The sequence below is a fragment of the Perca flavescens genome, chromosome 3 (assembly GCF_004354835.1).
Source record: "Perca flavescens isolate YP-PL-M2 chromosome 3, PFLA_1.0, whole genome shotgun sequence".
Classification (NCBI taxonomy): Eukaryota; Metazoa; Chordata; class Actinopteri; order Perciformes; family Percidae; genus Perca; species Perca flavescens.
The window spans coordinates 10,241,336-10,262,953 of record NC_041333.1 but is presented as its reverse complement, the minus strand read 5'-3'; the positions used below and the strand labels follow the sequence as shown (position 1 = coordinate 10,262,953).

The following is a 21,618-nucleotide window of genomic DNA, read 5'->3' as shown; positions in this document are numbered from 1 at the left end:
AAAGGCCTGATTCTGGCCAATATACAGTATACTGTATATACATTACAGTATACCCACTAGAATACATTAGACTACACCACGGGCAGTCGTGACTTATTGTCACCGTGTCATCTGAAAGCTGATTACACAGTAGTTTTGGGACAGTTGGTGTCCATTTTCCATAGACAGCGGTTGTGTATTGAAGGACAGGCAGACTGGGTGTTCCTGCTTCCTGCTCGCTGAAGGAAGTGCAGGGTTCAGTAAATGATGACAGGAAGGACGACACGCGGGACAGATAGCAGATTTCCTCTCATGAATGCTATACAGTCTACAGTTCAGAGGGTTGGGAGGTAAACAAAGATGGGGAAATTCTGGTTGGAAATCACATCATCTTTGGCCCTGTGGTATCTCAGAACCAGGGTTAAACCAAAATTAAAAAATAAGCAGTGAAAAATATATATTTAGTACACTGAAACAAAGAAAAACAAAAGCAGCCACAGCAGTTTTGTCAAAGAATCAATATGATATGATACGTTTTGTGACCCAAGTTAATATTACCGAAAAAGAAAGCAGAAAAACCCACCAGCCCATCTAACATTACTAAAAGAGGTGATGAATCTTTTTATAATTGGAAAAGGTTAAATTCTCACTCGGAGGGAATCTAAATAAATGTACGACGATATGGCGATAAGACAACACTGTGACGGATAGGCACGTACCCCGTGGCATCTCTTTTTTTCTTTATTTTCCTCTTTTTTTTCATGTGGCATCCTGTTGCTGTTTTTCTTTTTCTTTTTCTTTTGTGGGGGGGGGGGGTGAAGCCCCTTTGTTACAAAAAAAAAAGCACAACATTATAGAATGTGAAGATGTGGTACTGTGTAAAAAAAAATATTATAAAAAGAACTTATCTATACTGAACTGAAACTATATTACCAGGCTAAAAAACTAACAAAAAAGCATGTATTCTGTATGTATATGTATAGCTGAATACTTCTGAGACATTATACCTGGCTCTAACAAAAACTAAATAAAACTACTGTAAAACTAAATATCTAAAAACTATTGTCCATATTTAATGCTGGTCTCTAGACTTTATCCTGGCACTATTGGACTTATTTGCACTGCCACCACGACACACACTCTCATTGAGCACCTTACCATGCATGCTGAATCACAGGGTCAGTCCCTGCCCTGTCGCTGCAAGCGTCTCATGCATTTACATCCCTTAGTACATTCATGTGGATTTGTTATTTAGTATCTCATCTTTTATTGTCCATATTATTCATGTGGATTTGTTATTTTATCATCCTGTTTATGATGTATGCGCATGTTGTGTGTGATGTCTTTAAGCTACCGGGACCTTGAATTTCCCCTTGGGGATCAATAAAGTATCTATCCATCTATCCATCTATCTATCTATCTGTCTATCTAAAACTTAACCTCTAAAACAAAACTGAAACTCATCTTCAACTAGCAAACACATTCTGAAAAAAACAAAAACTAAACTAAAATGAAATCCATAAGTAACAACTAAAATAAAATCAAACAAAAACTAATTGAAAATTCAAAACTATTCTAAGCTTGCTCAGAACACATATTTACATTACATCAAATTGTTGTTTACATGTGTCTGTACAGCACATACATAGGCTAGTGGGTGGTGATCCGTCAGTGTTTACTTTGAAGAAGAAATGATCCATCCTTTTGTGGAAAGCTTTTGGTCCCAGGAGGCCTGGGTGAGCCATGGTTGACTGCGGGATTGTTCTTCCCCTTCTGCTCTCTCTGTGCAGCCTCTCAGTCACTCAACGGGCACTAGAGCACACACACACACAAAAAAAAAAAGCCTTGTGCACAAATCCAGTCAATCCCCTACTCGTTTAACCATCAACCTAGCCAAACATTCCCGAGGTGCTTTTAATTTGTCTCCTGTCTGAGCCCCTCTGCTCTCTCAGCACTGCGGAGTTGAGTCTCAGGAGCAGCCAAGCGTCGACAGCCAGTTCTGATGTTGCTCCGTCACATCGAGCACAGTTATCCATTGCAGTGCATGCGCTGAAACGTACTGTATGTGTTCAGACTCCTGTGTCAGGCTTAGGGGTGCAAGTGTTATCTGCCACGATACGATTTTGATTTCATAAGCCCATTTAGCACAGTTCCATTTATAGCTCAAAAACAAAAAAAGCAACTCAAATATGATTTGACAATTTCATTACTGAGTTCTACCAGACATCTTAATTTAAAACAAACTACTCTTTTTAATGAAAAGAATAAGTATAATGTTGGGAATGTAAAATGATGCCACATGTTACGGGCGATATGTAGGCCAATCGATATTTTCACTTTGCATCGGTAATATTGGATGGCGGATCATTGAATCGATATACATCGATTCAGATTGATGTATCAGAACAACCCTAGTCAGGCTCATGACAGGTTTATGGGACAAGCGAGTGGGGCAGACAGTGTTTCAAGTTAAGTCAGCCACAATACTGTTCAGCTTTTAAAGGCTCTATAATGATTGAATGCATTAACCCTCATTTCTCTCCCCCTCTCTCTCTCTCTCTCTCTCTCTCTCTCTCTCTCGGTCTTGTTACAGGCACTAGCAGCCAATGCAGGCACAGGGTTTGCCGTGGCCGAGCCACAGGTGGCGATGTTCTGCGGAAAGCTCAACATGCATGTCAACATTCAGACCGGCCGCTGGGAACCCGACCCATCCGGAACCAAGAGCTGCGTAGGAACCAAAGAGGGTGTGCTGCAGTACTGCCAGGAGGTGAGTCACTGTGACACGGACACATCTCTAATCTCCATCTTATTTATCAGTCTCAGGCTGGATCTCACTTCACTTAAATTGCATCCCCGTTTCCTTCACTTGCTTCCCTTCCTCGCCTTCTTAGTCCGTCCCACAGAGGGAGCACGTGAGAGATGGCGAGGCTATCACGCGAGGAAAGAGGAAATGAGGAAATGTGTTTTAGAGGGATGAGACGTCCTTTCGTCTGAAGCGTCACATGAATCCGTCAGCTGTTGGGGGCGGAGTTAGCAACTCCTTCAGGAAGGCTGGTCTCCGTATCCTCGCCTGTAGCTCCACTATGATCCCTCCTCGATGCTAGCTCCTCCTCAGGGCAGGAGTAAGAGCTTTGAGACGGCATTCAAGAAGGAGCGCCAGAACAACTTCTGGTTCAGCCGAGGAGTGAGGAGATATCAAATAAGAGAAGTGAGATCCAGCCTCAGAGAAGTGGGGGAATTGAAGTCAGTTATAAAGGACCGGCACAAAGTGAGTTGCCATCATAGGTACAACCAATTAAAATTACTTTAGGGAGAACTAAAGGTTGGAGGTGCTTGCCCATTTACAGAGCTTCCATTATCATAATAATCTTTTTTCATAAATGAAAAATGACTCTAAACGGGTTAATTGATTATCAAAACAGTTGGTGATTAATCTTTGCAGCTCTGGATTAAATAGAGAAATAGGGGCCCTATTTTAAGCGCATGGCGTGAAGCGCATGGTGCAGGTGCGTTTAGGGCTTGTCCAAATCCACTTTTGCTAGTTTGGGTCCGTGCGCCGGGCGCATGCTTCAAAAGGGTTGTAGTTAGTGTCTTCATTAATTCATAGGTGTGTTTTGGGCGTAACATGCAATAAACCAATCAGAATGTCATCTCCCATTCCCTTTTTGGACCTTGGCGCACTGCTATTATGATAGCGGATTTGCACTGTAATATTTTTATAATCTTTTTTTCATGTTTGTGTGCTGCTGCACTTCCCTGTGTGTGTGTGTAACAAGCATAGTGTGCGCGTGCTGTGCATAAGCCTAGGCGCATTTTACTAATTCACTGTTAAAATAACAATGAAATGCTGCTCTATTGACTTTAGACCAGGTTTTTGTTGGTAATTAGCACGATCACTTCCCGCTGCCTCAAGATAGCAATATGCGTCGGTCTTAAACTAGCAAAGACACTTGCGTCGGGCTTTGCGCCACGCTGCGCCGGGTGCAAGATAGGGCCCATAATGTGTTAATTGGTAAACTTGAGAGGTGCTGGTAGGCAGATTTTGTTACAGTTAGACATAGCCAGGCTAGCTGTTTTCCCCTTGGTTTCAGTTTTTGTGCTAACATAAGCTAACTGGTGGTAGCCTCAGATTTAGACTCTTTTTTTTCTTTTCTTGTTCCTACGTCTGTGTCTTCTAACCCAAGAGACTGCTGGTATTGCTGTCATGGTTTATCATGCAGCTGTCCGAGACAAAAAGCAGGGCTGTACATTTTTCGAGCAGCCTTCCTCACAAGCTTCACTCGCATTTATTGATGACATTTTGATGGCATTTGGGGAAAGTGTAAATCGCGTGCTCTTTCATGGTTGAGCAGATGGCATCCAGGGAGTATAAAGCGTGGATTAAAGGATCCCATTGAAGCTCCACTTATCGCACCTTCTCTCTCCCGTACTAACACACACACACACACACACACACACACACACACACACACACACACACACACACACACACACACACACACACACACACACACACACACAAAATATCTCTCTCATTTGTTAGTATACCGGCAGGTTTAATGCCACTCCAGAGGAGGACAGACTTTGTTTATTATGTGAGCTGGATGAAACTGAGAACAAGGTTCATTTCTTTGTTTTATTGTCCTGTTTATGAGGACATAAAGGACATGTACTTTTACCAAAATGACCTCTGTTTATGATGATTTCTTCGGGCTGGATGATTATGAAAAATGTAAGTATGCTTCAAAAAGGAAACTTTTTTTTTTTCATAGCAGATTTTATTTGCCAAGCTTGGGAGACGAGACAGAATACTTTGTTTACGATCGAGCTGCAACAGAACCTATAATTCTGTAAAATGTAATGAAAAGTTTGAACTCTCCAGCTGAACTTTTTTGGTGTCTTATAAACCCATGAGGGTTGGGCATTTTTGTGTGCATGACACAAAAATGAGGTATCAATAAATCAATCAATATCAGTGGTGGAATTTAACTAAGTACATTTACTCCAGTACTGTACTTATGTACAAATGTTTAGGTACTTGTACTTTACTTGAGTCTTTTCTTTTCATGCCATTTTCTACTTCTACTCCGCTACATTTCAGAGAGAAATATTCTACTTTTTACTCGACTACATTCATCAGACAGCTTTAGTTAAGAGTTTTACACACAAAACACATGTAGTTTTTAAAATATGTTTTATTATACTTTAAAGTAGCCAACACTATAAGGGCCTACAAGTCCAGCTGAAATGATTAGACCATTAAACACACAACTGTTTGGATCCTTTCCACTTTCTAAAATGGGAGGATCTTTCTGCATCGAGTACTTTTACTTTGAATACTTTGCTTTTTGGCTTTTTCCCTTTCCTTTATTGTGTTATATATCTTTGTTTGTGCACGTTATAGGTTTACAAAGTAAAAAAGCCCAAAGCCCTCATACTCTGCTTCTGACTGGCTAGTAGTCCTTACCTAAGTACTGTCAGGGCACACCCTCATACTTTGCTTCTGACTGGCTAGTAGTCCTTACCTAGCTACTGCGCATGTGCGACTCCCAACAAAGAGGGAACAGAAGTGAGATGTCTCACTCTGTAGCTAAATCAGAGAGCTCAACACACAGGGTGAAAAGAGGAGCTGCAGCAATGTGCAGTACAACAAAAATATGGAGTTTTTTGAAAATGAAACCATGTAAATCTATTCTGATATAACCTCAAAATAAAATTATGAACCTGAAAATGAGCATAATATGAGCACTTTAAAGTTGAGACAGATTCAGGTTTTGGAGAAACGCAACCCAACGTCACGTCGCGGTGGCCAATCATGTGACCGGCGACAGCCCTAGAAGGATATATGCATGTTTGAGCCCTTGGTTCTAGTCTCAGTCTGTCTCATTTGTTTGCAGCAGGGGGAAGAGGTTTTCAGAGTTTAGTAAATTGAAACAAATGAGACAGACTGAGACTAGAACCAAGTTGGGTTTTTGTATTTTATTAAAAACATATATATATTTGCAACATGATTTCACAAAAGGCTGCAGCCCAGTGTGGAGTCACTTTCTCAAATGAGTGAACAGAAACACTAGGCTTATATGCATCTTCAGAGTGACAGCACACACGCACTTGGATTATTATGACGCTACAATTTTGACAGGCAATCTGATACACATGAAGACAATCAGAGAAATACAAGAGACATCTTGGAGTCATCTCACCTCCTCCTCCCTGTCATCCCCCCAGTTACATCTTAACTGGCATAAGAAAACTAGAGATGGTTTTAGGGTGACCTTGTACCTTTATCGGTTCAGGAAAACAGTGCTCACATAATGTTCCAGACTGGGTGTCTCACAAAGTTAGAATCAAAATCTACATGTGGGAAATGAGATAGATACATTTGTAAAAGAATTAAAGTAGAAATAAAACATAAAAATAGAAGGAATTATGCTTAAATGTAATTTTTCCCATTACACCTCTAAATACAATTATCAACCTGAAAATGAGCATAATATGAGCACTTTAAGTACATTTTCCTGATGATACTTTCATACTTTTACTTAAGTAACATTTCAATCAGTGCAGTACTTTTACTTGTAACAGAGTATTTTTACAGTGTGGTAGTACTTTTAAGTAAAGGAGCTGAATACTTCATACACTCTTTGCTTCATCTTCCAACAGATGTATCCCGAGCTCCGAATCACAAACGTGGTGGAAGCCAACCAGCCAATCCGTATCGAGAACTGGTGCAAGAAGGAAAAGAAGGTGTGCAAAGGGCATGCCCACATCGTGGTGCCTTACAAATGCTTAGGTAAGCTTGTTTTAGATTCAACTTTATTATCATTGTGCAGAGTACAAGTACAAAGACAGCGAAATGCAGTTTGCGTCCAACCAGAAGTGCAAAAAAAACAAAAAAAACATGGACAGGTGGTGCATAGGCAGGACAGGAAATATATTGCAGTGTTATAAGAGCAGAATAAATATGAATATATATAAAATGTAATATGAGCAATGTTTGAACAACATGTACAGATATGTGCAATGTAGTAGCAGTGACATTATACTAGTAGTAAGAATAATATAGATATAGATATATGCAGTGTATTAACAGAATATATAATAAGAAAAATAGAATAAATATGGATATACAGAATGAACCATATAGACAGATATGTGCAGTATGTACAGCTATGTGCAGTGTGGGAACATTATAAGAGTAGTAAGAATAAGTGTATGTGCAGGATGAATAGTATGAAGAGCAGTAGAATATGGCTATGTATAGGTGTAATTACAATATGTACATCTGTAAATAAATAAATAGAACAGTATGGGTGGGGTAGGGCAGTGAAAATTGTCCGGGGGGTGGGGGGTTAGTAGGTTAAATTGTCACCGAGATTTAGAGCAAGAGTTCAGTAGGGTGACAGCCGCAGGAAAGAAGCTTCCTCTGAACCTGCGGAGAGACCTGAGACACTGTACACTAATAGTTCAATCATATCCTTCATATTGTCCCCTTCTCTTTTCATATTGGTCCTTTTATTCAACGTGGAGAAAGGAGAGATTAGGATACATCTTAGCTGTAGGCAGAGGTGACACACAGCAATATTGAGAGTCTGATTCAGTTGACTAATCCTGGCTTTGAGCTGCAGATTGAGCAGAGCCAGGCTGGATGGGAGCTAATGTCTCTCAGAACGGATGGATGAAGGGGGGCGAAGCTATTATTGCTGGGGAGGCTTGTTGAGCAATAAAGCACAATCTTATTTCTCCCCCACCCCCCAGACAGTGGGGCCATAAACTCACACAGACACACAGGGTCAGCGAGAGGGAGGTCTGTGAGGCGGCCTGCTTTATTACTCTCCATCTCTCCATTCGCCTGTGCTGTCCTACACACCTCTCGGCCTCCTTTGTCTCCGGCTGTATCACTGTAATCAGCAGTGGCAACGTGGCTGCATTCTGCTTTATTAAAACGTCAGATGGAGCCTCAGACTTTGCGGGCCACAGGTCTCCGTGCTCCCTATATTACAGAAACAAAGCACACTCGTGCTGCCTCTGAGGATTGGAATAACGGAGAAATACAGTTCGGAAACAAGACTCCTCTCTGTACTTGTCCAGCTATGTCAGGGAGAAAAAAAATCTTCCTCTATGCTGCAAACACTTCCCAGCACCCTTCCACTGTCCGAAAGCCTCTTGCTGATTGAGTTGTGTCGTTTCCCAGGATGAAAAAGCCATTAGTAGTTGCACTGGACTGTGAAATGGGCTACCATTCAAGAGTATTTTTGGCAAACTCAGAGAAGAGGCTTTTGGGAAATTCATGGGACAGCAAACACCCCAAGTGGAGTGTCGACTCTGTGGCTGAGACATGAATACGGATGAGAGAGGTTCCCATGCCGAATCGCTCTCCGGAATCCACCGCAGTTTTGCTTTCATCTCCCATCCTGAAGCCATTTTCCTCAGACTTCACAGCCCCCGCCCTCCTGTCTTCACTGTGGACGACGGTTGCATCCATCAACACCCCCAAGACCTCTCATTGTGATTCAGCAACAGTGCCATTTAATTAAAACAATCCCGTGACCTCTTCTGGATTGATTAAATAGCTCCATTGCTCGGTCGTACACATTTTCTGTCATCATAGTTAAAGGTCTGCGACACTCATCCTCATCAAATTACAAATGGCTTTTGAACAGTGAGAACAGAGGAGCCAGCCGGAGAAGGAGAGATGAACATAAGGTGTTGGCAAGAAGGAGGCTATTGAAAGGGTTTCTGCTTAATTATGTAATGGAGCGTGTCAGGGGCTTAATTGGAGGGTTCTGATCATTAGTACGAGCCACGGCATGCCTCTGCCGTCTCACCTTTCCTGCCCGGTGTTTGTCATGCGAAAGACACTCCGAGATTATTTGTGTTAGTTGAACAAAAAAAATGGAGTGGTGCCTTTTAATATTCAATCCAATGTTCAATTTGTTACATCAACAAAAATAACTAAAATGTTGGGAATTATTTCCTTCAATTTGTTTTAAATTCAGCAAGCAATAGCTTGGATACTGAATACCGAAAGCAAAAGAACTGCTAAACTGGGCACACTTTAATATCTTGTTTATTCATTGTTCGTAACGTAATCGCGTCATTCTGCAACATTATTGCATATGGCATATTTTCCTCATATCGTGCAGCCCGGGGCAGTGGTGGAAAGAGTACTCAGATCCTTTACTTAATTACTAATACCACACTGTAAAAATACTCTGTTACAAGTAAAAGTCCTGCGTTGAAAATATTACTTAAGTAAAAGTATGTAAGTATCATCAGGAAAATGTACTTAAAGTATTAAAAGTACTGGATGAGGAAACATCCTCCCATTTTAGAAAGTGGAAAGGCTCCAAACAGTTGTGTGTTTAATGGTCTAATCATTTCAGCTGGACTTGTAGGCCCTTATATTTAGTTTATATAGCTAGTTTCATTTATAATAAAACATCAGATTTTATAAACTACATGTGTTTTGTGCGCAGAAATCTTAATGTGTAAAGTAACTAGTAACTAAAGCTGTAACAGATGAATGTAGCGGAGTAGAAGTAGAAAGTGGCATGAAAAGAAAAAGACTCCAGTAAAGTACAAGTGCCTTAAAATTGTACTTAAGTACAGTACTTGAGTAAATGTACTTAGTTACATTCCACCACTGGCCCTAGGTCACATAGTGTTGGACATAAGAGGTTCTGCCATGTATTCTTTAATTACTGTAGAATCAAAAAAGACAGAAGATAGACCAAAGGGAGGTGGGCTATAGTTTGAAAGGTGTGATTTAAAGGGCCAGACCAGCGGCCATGTCAAGTTAATAGGTTTATATGAATAATGCAAGAGCAGAGGATGAGCTCAGCTTAAAAAGAGAGAGATGGGTTATGCTGCAATCCGTCCATGTTCCCTGTCCCCCAAACAATGGCTCTGCAAATGAATGTGATTTTTTTTTTTTGTTCCACGGCTCTCTAATCCCTGCAGCATGATGCCTTCGTCAAACAGCAGAGGATTATTTTCGAGCCTCTTTTATTATTATGTCTGGAATGGTGAGAACAGTCAGTGGCACATGTGTGACTAGGGTGTTGGTTGGTGTGCATGGTAGACTATCTGTTACGCAATGACTACATTTTGGGGGGGGTGGTGGGATTTGCTGGGATAACAGACTGCAGCAGCTTCTTGCTGAAAAAGAACACAGCAAAGCAAAGAAAGCATGTTTTGGGTAAACACAGATGTATGTATGTAGATTTGGGATCGATATGCATTTGCAGTGACAATGAAAATCTTTAAGTCAAAATTAAGATTTTGGAATGTTACAAACTCCAGCACAAAACGTAGTTTAAATGCTTTAACCCTTGTGTTGTCTTCCTGTCGACCATGAACATGTTGTCTTTCAGGGTCAAAATGAAAATTGAAAATAACCTCTTTTTTTTGACGCTTTTGACCCCGATGCTTCTGGTGCTTTTTTTAAAAACGTTTTTGTCACTTTTTTCGACGCTTTTTTGAAATTCATGGTCAATAAACCTATTTTATATAGACATTATACCAAATTTAGAAGTAATGGATTACTTGGACGAACAGTAAAGATCAGAGCATGTTGAGTGGATCACAGAAAGTCAAAGTTTAGTTTCAGGTTTTGAAACCGTTTCAATTATTTTCAAATGCTATAAAAATGTAATAAAACACCCACAATCCAATGGAAGTAATCATTAATTTGTTAAAATGTATGGGTTCCATACAACATACAGTACATCCATGCATGCATGTTATTATTTGGGCAATTTGGTTGAAAGAAACCCATATTTCTGTTATTAAAAACTTTGAAAACGGGTCAAATTTGACCCGAGGACAACACAAGGGTTAAGCAATTATTTAATGAATGAGAAACTTTCAACATAATCCCCAGTAAAAGAGAGTCAGATAGAGTTGTGGGCAGGAACTTTAAGTCAGACTCAGTGGTTAGTGTAAAGCCCGGGACACACGGGGCCGATAATCGGCCGTTGGACAATCTGGCGAGGTCAGTGACTCGAGTCTGTTCGTTGTGTCCCGTGCCGTCATCAGTCTGGGGTGCTGTCGGCGTTCATTTTGGCCGACCTGACATGTTCAGTCGGAGGCAGGGCAGTCAGGACTCACCCGGAAATGGGGAGCGGAATGAGGTGACTAGAGTCTCTCAAAATCTGACGAAAATCTTTTAAACTGACCTTTGTTGAGCTGAAATGAAGACAGATTCAGCAACTGCATGGCCTATTTCTCGCTTAAAATGTTTTCAGAAACATTTTTCAGTGAACTATTTCAGTACAATGTGAGATCGTATTCTGAACAAGCCGCCATGAAAGTCTGGCGTTGAATTTACGGAGAAAACAAACCCATGTGACGCGTTCGTCCAATCAGCTGGCGGTTTTCTTTTCTTGGGGAACAATATGGAGTAGCGCCGCCTGCTGCTATGGCGACGTATTACGTTTCTCAAGTTGGTGTCGCCTCAGTGTGTTCCGAGGCAGTTTTTTGGACCTCGAGGACGCGACTGATCATTTCCACTTTTCTGCCGAGGGTCGGCCGTCTGGTTGGTGTGTAACCACTTTAACCGAAGCAGAGGGTCAGACACAGAGCTGTAGCCGAGCCAAAGTAGATCACTTTTTAATTCATTAACTTTATCGGTTATCAGGCAAATAAAACGCTGATACAGATAATCTGCAAACTGCCAAAAAACGTCCCGATAATCGGTCTATCCTTAATATCGATCTTTCAAAAGGCAAATTTACATTTGATTGCTGTTGCTATATACCTTCTTTAACTTCTATTGCTGTTGGTAGCTGCCAACAATAGATCCCTTTTTATTTCAGGCGTATTGAGGCTTACGCTTGGCTCTCATCTTGAACTTTGAGACTTGCCACCTTGTAGACTTTTTACAAACTAAATATTTTAAGGCCGTGTTTCGGTGAGAAGTGGAATTGAATTAGTTCCATTTACAGACATGACACACACTTTGCATTTCCTGTTGACTAAGCCTGTGTATTTAACGAGAGGGCAGGTCACACAATGACAACTCCTGATATCATCAGAGGTGTTGAGTCTGGGGATTGTGATTACGTTGATAATGGATACAAACTCCGGCTTGTTTTATATCACCACACCTCTGGCTTTATTTACTCCTTTGCCCCTGGGAATGTGTTGAAATGATTCTGAGCTTTTTAAAACCAGTTTTATGACAGCATCAATAAAATCCTATGTGAAAGGTCAGCTACAGACACGACTTTTATTATACTGTAGATGTTTCTAACAGGACTGCACAATATAATGCTTTTTTTATCGTCATTATATCAACTGCCGCAATAAACGCATCGTGAAAGGCTGCGCCATATCGCAAAAGACGTTCAAAGACTTTTTGTGTTTGTTGAAAGAAAATATCCGTAGAAAAATGTGGCTCTGTAGTAGTAGTAGCAGTAGTAGTAGTAGTAGTGGTAGTAGTAGTAGTTTATTTTGAACATACATACATACAGTATATGAAATTAAAATGACAGATAAATAAGGACATGTATTACTCAGCACAATCTACCGAAATGATTGTAAGTAATTCAAATAAGAAATTCCCATGTTCAAAAAGGTTTAGGAAGAAGTTCATGAACAAACTCTTCTAATCTTCTGCTTCCTTTTACCTGGTTGCACAGGTTTTTCCGGTGTTACACCGAAATCTGTGACCCATCAGAATGTGTTACTGTAGCGCCGTCTACCTGCAGCAAATCATTCTGTGACTTTGCGGGAAAAATCCGACCTGGGCAAAGGCTTGGATAAAAACTATATAAAACTAGCCTTCCTCTCACTGTTAGTCTCGTTTGCTGTTACAGATCATTTATGATCATCAGAGGGAACATTACACAGTTTCAGAAACATTAAAAGTAACATATAGTTACTTTCAAATGTAACTTAAAATGTCTTTTTTTTAGTGCAGCCTTTTATATTGAATTCAATGTTCAATAAAAAATGATTTCCTTTCATTAGTTTTAAATACAACGAGCAATTTGTTGTATTTTAGCAGAATACTGAAAGCAGCAGAAATGCTGAACTGAGTACACTTTAATATCTGTTTATGTTATTTTATGCTGGCCTCATATCGTGCAGCCCTAGGTGGAACCCAGGTGTTAAATGCAAATGTAATTTTCATCATGGAACATCAACCTGCAGCTTCCCCCCGGTCCCCCCCCGAAAATGAGAATCACATCAAGGGGCAGACATGTATAGTTTGTTGCTTTTATTTCATGGAAAAAGTCAAATACCTTTAACTGTAATATTGCCTATATTATAGTCTTCTCCCTTAGAGTTTACGGTTTACAGTTTGGTCGACAAAAATGTCCAAGAAAATGCCATAAACATCCAAAAAATGACTAAAAGCTTTGGCGGGCCGGATGTGGCCCGCGGGCTGCGAGTTGACGTTGGCTGATATAAAATATATATATATATATATATATATATGTATGTATATGTGTATATATATATATATATATATATATATATATATATATATATGTATGTAAAAATGTACAGTATATATGATTGAAGTGTGATTTTGTTTTGCAAGGATTTGTACCAAACAAAGATTTTTTCTTTAGTCTGTAGGATAGGATTTGTAGGCCGGGGTGTCTCTGCAGCCCCACAGTACTTTATTTCAGAATGGTTTGACACATATTTTACAAATATTGCGCCCCCTCTGCGATTTGGATATTGCACTAGTTCATATTGTGTTTTCGATAAAATTGCGATTAATTGTGCAGCCCTACTGGGTAGAGGTAGCCTGACAAGCCAGAACCACATCCAGATGTAAGGTCTGGGAACTCACCATTGACAGAGCTCAATACGAGGGGCAGGATAAACGGTTGTCTTTCAAATTCCCTCTGCACGTAATAGGATAGCACTACAACCAGGCAGAGCAACAAAGAAGGTAGCGGAGCTAGTTGATAGATTAAACTTTTGCCGTATCCGGTCGGCAAAACTCCGAACACATCTTCCTTTTTTAAGAATGATTTCTTTTGATTTGATTTGATTTATTAGACAGTAACAGAAATAAATGCATAACAAGATGCCATCACAGTGACATTGCACATTTAACAGAACTGTCGAGGATAACACAAGAAAGTTACAAACTTATTTCCATTGTGGTCCTCCATCTGTGCCGTTCTTTGTTCTTTTATCAAAGAAAAGCTTAACTCCAAGTCTTCCAGAAGTCCGCTGTTTCCAGCAGCAGCAGCCATAAGCCCCGCCCACCGACTCTATACACAATGTGATTGGCTTGACCAAAATTTGGTTTTTGCAGTTTGAAAGTCAACGGAGAGTGCCTAGACCCCCCCTGGCTGCCAAATAAATTTGCTGCCACTAGGGGGAGTCTAGATTTCTAGGCTAGAGGTCCAATCAGCCAGATTAACTGAAAACACCTGTGAGAGATGGAACTCTCTGGAAATGGATGATGGAGATGTTCACATATGACGACTACGATGATTTCAGATTAAAGGCAGCTTTATTCAATATTGAACAAAGGAGATAACCCTGTGTACACACACAAGTTGCATGTGCCCAAAGTGTCTCCCGATTACGGTTGGGTACCGAAACTCGGTGCCAATAGGGAACCGGTGCCAACGTAAACGGTAGTAACGAGACCGAATAAGAACGAAAGTTTCGGTGCCTCATTTCGGTGCTCGACTTTACACTACACCTGACAGCATATAACGTTAGCCTACCTTTAGCTAGCAGCTGGATTAATCACGGTTAAAATGCTGACAGCTAACGTTAAACAGTGTAAAGTGTGACTGTATTTCACTGTGGAGGACTTCTACAGCGGGATGTAACAGTCTGCGCAGCAGCTGCCGTTGTCGCAATTCATAGATATACAGTATGTTTATATGGTCGGAATTAAACAACACAGACGGTGCGTTCACTCGCAGCTGCCGCTGTCGGAATTAAACAACACAGACGGTGCGTTCACTTGCAGCTGCCGTTGTCGAAATTAAACATCACAGACGGTGCGTTCACTTGCAGCTGCCATTGTCGGAATTAAACAACACAGATTCACTTAAAACAGGTAGCCTCGTGGTGCATTCACAGTAATTGTAAAATACCCTTTTCCCATCTGGGGTTCAACAGCAATTTACTGGTGAAATAAGTTATTGTTATAGTTATTACATTATTATTAAATCTTTAATTTTGACCATGGCCTTAGCAATAAACAAGTCACTGACTGTTGTTTACTACCCTTATTTTTTTCTTCTTCTTTTTTTTTTTTACTTTATTGAAAAGTACCGGTTCAGGCACCGTTTAGGCACCGGCACCGTTTTAAAAGTATCGATTTAGCACCGGAATCGAAAAAAAACCAAACGATACCCAACCCTACTCCCGATCTTAGGATTGAACATACATTTTATACTTTCTGGGGCCGCCCATCAGGAAACCCTTATTCATGATCTCATCCTAATACTGACAGGTCCCCCTACTCTAATAGACTCAAACATCCTGAATGGCCCCTTCCAAAGGCCATTTGTTACTCAATCAGTTAGTCAATTAGTTACTCTAATTTGTTATTAACTTAAACATCTAAACCAGATGCCACCATCGCACGCATAGGGGCCTCTTTGCCTTCCTGTGATCTTCTTCCTCGATCATAATAACACATTATAGAACATATGAAATATGAAAATACATTTGAGTACATGCAGGCTTGATTATTTCACCTATCAACCTGTATGGGTATACAAAAAAAAAAAACTCAGTATTTTGAGTGATTATAAGCTGAGAAACCCATGATGTGGATTTAATACAGATTTAATCATTAAGTGCAGATCTCACACTGATTTCACTGAACCTCATTACAGCGGGCTTCCTTTGGAAAGTCCTGAAACGGAACAGCCGTGCTGTGGACGAGCACATCCTGGTTGGTGCTTAATTTAATTCGCAAGCATCCAGCGCTGAAGGTATCATACTGCACATTGGGTGTATTCTTACCCTCACTCTCCCCTAGATGCAGGCAGGAGAGCGTCAGCGAGGCTGTCTGATAGACCGAAGGTTAAAGGAAAGGCGGATGGATGGAGAAGGTGGAGAGGAGGTCACACAGAAAGAGGGGTTGTATGCTGTGTGCTCTCACGCACACTTACACACAACTACACACACGCGCAGAAACACACAGACAAGCGGGAGGTACAGCTGCTCTCCAAACACCACCATCCATCACCCACTGCAGTGTGACTGCACACTCCGTCTGCTTGAAACCCACTCTGCCTCACAACCCAAGCAGCCTGTGAGTGTGAGAGAACCAGACAGAGCTAGAGAGAGAGAGAGAGAGAGAGAGAGAGAGAGAGAGAGAGAGAGAGAGGAGGGAGGGAGAGATGAAATAAAGAGAGAGTGTGTGAGTGAATCAATCAGTGTAAGCATCCGGTGTGCAGGATCTGGGAGTCAGTTTCTCTCTCTGTGAGAGAGGTGTGCACATATTCAGATCGTGTTACTTAACCCTTGTGTTATATTTATGGTATATATTTGATATAGAAACTTTGAAAAAGGTCAAATTTGAGCTGAGGACAACACAAGGGTTGCGCAAAATGACACTATTATAAAGACGGATTATCGGCCCTGGCCAATTTTTGGGCCATAAATCATGCATTAAAATGTGTTCTTGTGTGTACAGTAAAGAAGTATTATCAGCAGCATCCACATCATCAAAAGTCAAAGCACTTTCAGAGTCTCATTTTATGTTATTCTACTCTATTCATCTGTTAATATACTGTTGGGTAGTTTAGGCATGCCATAATAATGCGTCATATTTTATAATCTTAATCTGTTTAATAACTACCAAAGCTGTCAAATGAATGGAGAAAAAATGCAATATTACCATCTAAAATGTATTGAATTAAAAGTAGTAGAAGAATGAATTGTGTGATTAAGATTAAAATATCAGAAAAAAAAACATGACAATTTCCTATAACAAAAGGTGAGGGGGGGGGCAGCAATATTTGTAAAATATGTGTCAAACCATTGTCAATAAAGTATTGTGGTGCTGCAGAGATGTCCCGGCCTACAAATCCTATCCTACAGGTCTAAAGCAAACATAGTTCTTGCAAATTCCTGTAAAAATCACACTATAATCATTTTTTTTGTTAAACTTTTGATATTTTTTGATATTTATTTTCATGAAAATGAGAATAATGATTCAAAAATGAATCTCTGCAGCACATGAGTAAATGTATTTAGTTCCTTTCCATCTGTGCTGGGCACGTAGCAGAGAAGCAGGAAAGCAAGGGTGGGGGGTGGGGAGGGGTGGGGGGCTTGTGTAAGAGGCTGTTACTGTATCTCCTGGGCGGAGATGAGAAGCAGCTGCTGAGACCTTTGCTATTTCCAGCTCTCTCCTCTTCCTATCCTACCCTCTCATTTTCCAAAACACTGCTTTTTTCCCCCTCTCGGCCTGCTTGTCTACGTCGCCTGGTGCTCCAGCAGCTCCGCCTCAGGCCGAGGTCGCGGCCAACCACTAGATGAGCAGTTACAGGACGGCTCGTCGTGGAACCTCTAGACCCTCATCTGTGTGTTTTCGGTCCGCCCATCGCTCCGCCACTCTAAGTCTATATCGACGATGTTTCATTTGCAGGATTGTTCGGATGCCGACAGAAATTCATTCGGATGTCCCTCACTTTCGGCCGGATGTCCGTTTCATTCCTCTTCCTTTGTGTTGGCGTTCTAAACTGCGTTGGATTTCTGAGGACTATGGTTAACTGCTCCTCAGATCTCTGCAGGGTAAATCCAGACAGCTAGCGAGACTACTCCCAATCTGGACTTTGACCGAATCCTTCTATTCATCCCTCCCTGTCTGCGCCTGGCCTTCTGTCTGTTTCTGATGCCAGCGTTTCTACCTGAGCGTCTCGTCACGCTCACAACCAGTCAGCAGTCGCTGTCCTTTTTTTAATATCTTTCTTATGACCCCTGCGCCATATGCTTACACGCACATGCTTTCCAACCTGCAACTATTCATAGGAACTCACAAGATGCCTTTTAATGTCATTTATCCGCAGATCTGCTCTCTGTCAGCTCCTTCTATGAATAAAACATCTCCGGATTGAATCCGTCAAACAAATTATATCACAAATGAGTCTGGACTATAGCTTAAAAGAATCACTTTGTTAAATCTGATTTTCTCAACTGCCATTTTGATTGTGGTGTTTCAGATGTGACTATAGAGGGGGGGGGGTTAATCCCTGTGGGCTTCAGGTGCACAGGCAGATGTTCAAGTGTCAAATGGCTTTTCTGTTCTACTGCTGTAATGAAATGTAAAAGACCAGACAGCTATGAATTATTGAATCGCGCCCCTTTGTTTCACTCATCTCATCTGCTATTCCTTTTTTAGTCCCTCTAAGCCAGGGCTGTCAAACATACGGCCCGTGGGCCAGAAACGGCCCGCCAAAGGGTCCAATCAGGCCCACTGGATGACTTTGCAAAGAGTGAAAATTGCAGAGAAGTATTTAATTCCAATTCCAAATTTGCCACTTTAATCCTCTAAAATATTAAATTTTCAATTCAATTTTATTTATAATATCAAATCATAACAAGAGTTATCTCGAGACACTTTACAGATAGAGTAGGTCTAGATCGCACTCTATAATTTACAAAGCCCCAACAATTACAGTAATTCCCTCAAGAGCAAGCAGTGCGAATATCCTAGTTCTTTTTCGAACTCGGATATTCTTTTCTATATTTCCGACTTTAATCTTAATTATTTTTCCTGCAACGGCCTTAAAAAGTCGTAGAAGAAGCAACTTGCGTTTTCCAACATCAAGCTGATGAGAAACTCTGTGGCAGATTCTGGCCCCCCTGAAATGAAGTTTATTACATTTTTTAAAGACACATGTACAAACGATACCAAAACAAACAGTTGTGCTAACAGGACTGGTCCATATAGTAAAGGGTAATGGGACATTATTAGCAAAACAAAACAGGGCACCGTACTTGCACAGTAGCCCATAATAATGGTGACAGCAGTAAGTAGAATAGACAAGTCATTAGTTCCAATTCAGACATGTGATAATTGTCCATCATATTATCTATTTATTCAAGTCCAGATTATGGTCCACTCCCAAAAGTTCCAGTGGCCTCTTCCACTTATGCAGGGAAATCTGGGTCCTTTTATTGATGTAGGGTCCAAGTTTCTCAACACAACCTCTGAGATAAGATATTACTAACAGGGAAACAGACGGAGGGTCATCACCGAGCCACCTGGTCATTATGGCTTTCCTTTGCTAGCATCAAAAGCGACTTGAATCCAATGTATTGTTTCTAAACCTGGCAGTGTTGTTGAGCAGTGACCCGGCAGGGGAGTCATTCTTTTTGTGTGACTAACAGGTAAATTGGTCCGTGTGATTTGCCGTTACAGTGGGCGAGTTTGTGAGTGACGTGCTTCTGGTTCCAGAGAAGTGCAAGTTCTTCCACAAGGAGCGTATGGACATGTGCGTCAGCCATCAGCAGTGGCACGGTGTGGCCAAAGAGGTAAGGAAGGAATGACTTCATCGGCTACAGTGGGAGGCTGCATCTCCAAGATAGCACAGCAATTGGAAAGAACAAGCCATGTGGGAAGTCTTAAGCATCAGTGTTTGAATATTTGAATATATTTTTTGAATATATATATATATATATATATATATATATATATATATATATATATATATGAATTAGGGGTGGGGGAAAAATCGATACAGCATAGTATCGCGATATTTTTCGTGGCAATACTGTATCAATACACAGACGATCCCCATTTTGCACCAATAAAATTGAAGTGAGATGAGCAAACAGGGAAATGTATCTTTTTAGATAAAATAGATGTTGACAAAATTGTCCTTTTGGGACATCATTTGAAATTGGGAAAAATCTGAAGTTGGAAAAAAGGTAATACATTGCAATATATCGCAGAATATTGCAATATGTTTAAAATCGCAATAATATTGTATCGTGACATAAGTATAGGGATGATATCGTATCGTGAGGCCTCTGGTGATTCCCACCCCTTATATGAATTGGTTTATTTCCAACAACATACAAAAAGAATAAACAAAATCCACCAAATACAAGACACAAAAGTATTTCACTATGAAAAAAGAAAAAGCAAGAATATAGCAAATAAATAAATACTGTAAATAAATAAATAAATACGTGTCCAAAAGGGAGTAGGAGGAAGCAAAATGCTTTTCTGGTCCCACCGTTTTTTGAAATGTCCATACCATTGCATTTTTTTATTACAAAAATAACCCTTATCAAAGTGTTTCTTCGTCTTTGTTTCTCAATATACAACCCTATAACTGAAAACCTCGTCAAAATCCCAAAACATTTGCTGAGCTATCAATTGATCAAGTTACCATTCCACTGTTTCCTTAACTAAATAATGCATGTATGTACCATCCTTCAGCTACTGTCCATCCAGTATATTTATCAGGCACAGTTCAATTCTAAATAGATCACAACAAAACGGAAGCAAGTTAATACAAAAGAATAAACTAGCGGTCAATAATTTGAACATCTCCCCGCATCTCGACTTTAAGAAATCAAACTGAACAAACGTTTCGTCATACTGCCACTCTTTTATTACTTTGCGCTCTTTCCTCTTCCCTCCCCACCTGTCTCAGTGAGTCTCTGAGGCGCTCTGATCACAGGCTGGCTGGGAGCCCTCGCATTTCAGCTCTTAATCACATTAGTGTTGTGGCCGTAATGCAGCTAATCCCCTCTGGGCAGCTCCAGAGCCGGCCCCTGGGGTCCCCTGGGGCCAACCTGACCCCGACAGTACGAGCAGCAGCTCACTCAGCCCATCAACTGTCTGCTCTTATCTCTTCCAGCCTGTGCTTCCTGACTCCTAGGCTGCGTCTGAAATGCCATATGAAATATTACAGTATGCACCGACTAGACACTACACTGGCATAATTATCCCACAATGCAATGCAGGATTAATGACTAGTGTTTATAATAGACAAAAAGACAGCAACCAAAGCAGCTCTGTAACGTTAAAAACGCTTTAAAGCTATAGTGCGTTTGCGTCTCCACCATGAGGAATTCTAAGTAATGACAACAACACTGTCGGCGCATCCACATGATACAAGCCTTCCGTGATTAGAAACAAAACACAATGGAAGAAGAGGTTGTTATCTTCACTTGAGTTTCTGTGCGCAAAAATCACCGTACGCCACAATCTTCTGAACATATTCATACTGAGAAACACAGAGAGAGTTGTGTGGAGCCAATAGTCTTAATTAGCTTTGTAGCAACTCATTTGACAAAGGCTTGAATGTAACGGACGCTCATTAATATCAAAAAGTTATGCACTAAAGCTTTAATTTACGTTTTCCACAAATTTAAAATCTGTGATTTTGTCACCTGCAACTGTTGCTGACCTTTTTCAGTAATTTAAGCGTTAACTGGCGATGCTGCTAGAGCTGGGGTAGGAAATTGACGTGACGTTGTAAATTACAGCTCAGTGTGTCGGAAACGATGCACACAACTGTTTCTGTATGTAGCGCATACTAGTATGCGATTTCGGACTCAACCGTACTCTTCCCCGAAAAGTATTACCAACGCCTGGATCTGTGTATGATCTGCAGCTTTAGACAGTGTGGCGTCCAGGGGCACGAACCAACTACATTCAATGGCAAATGTGTTAAC

General features: G+C 40.7%; 1 protein-coding gene across 2 annotated transcripts in view; it reads left to right on the top strand.

The window, feature by feature from the left end:
* The window catches only part of aplp2 (amyloid beta (A4) precursor-like protein 2), a 105,278-nt gene that overhangs the window by 43,785 nt on the left and 39,875 nt on the right, over positions 1–21,618 (top strand). For both annotated transcript variants that reach the window (XM_028572597.1, XM_028572590.1), the window contains exons 2-4: positions 2,573–2,746; positions 6,643–6,772; positions 19,349–19,461. In XM_028572597.1, the coding sequence (XP_028428398.1) occupies positions 2,573–2,746; positions 6,643–6,772; positions 19,349–19,461 (417 nt within the window). The remainder of the gene's footprint in view (positions 1–2,572; positions 2,747–6,642; positions 6,773–19,348; positions 19,462–21,618) is intronic.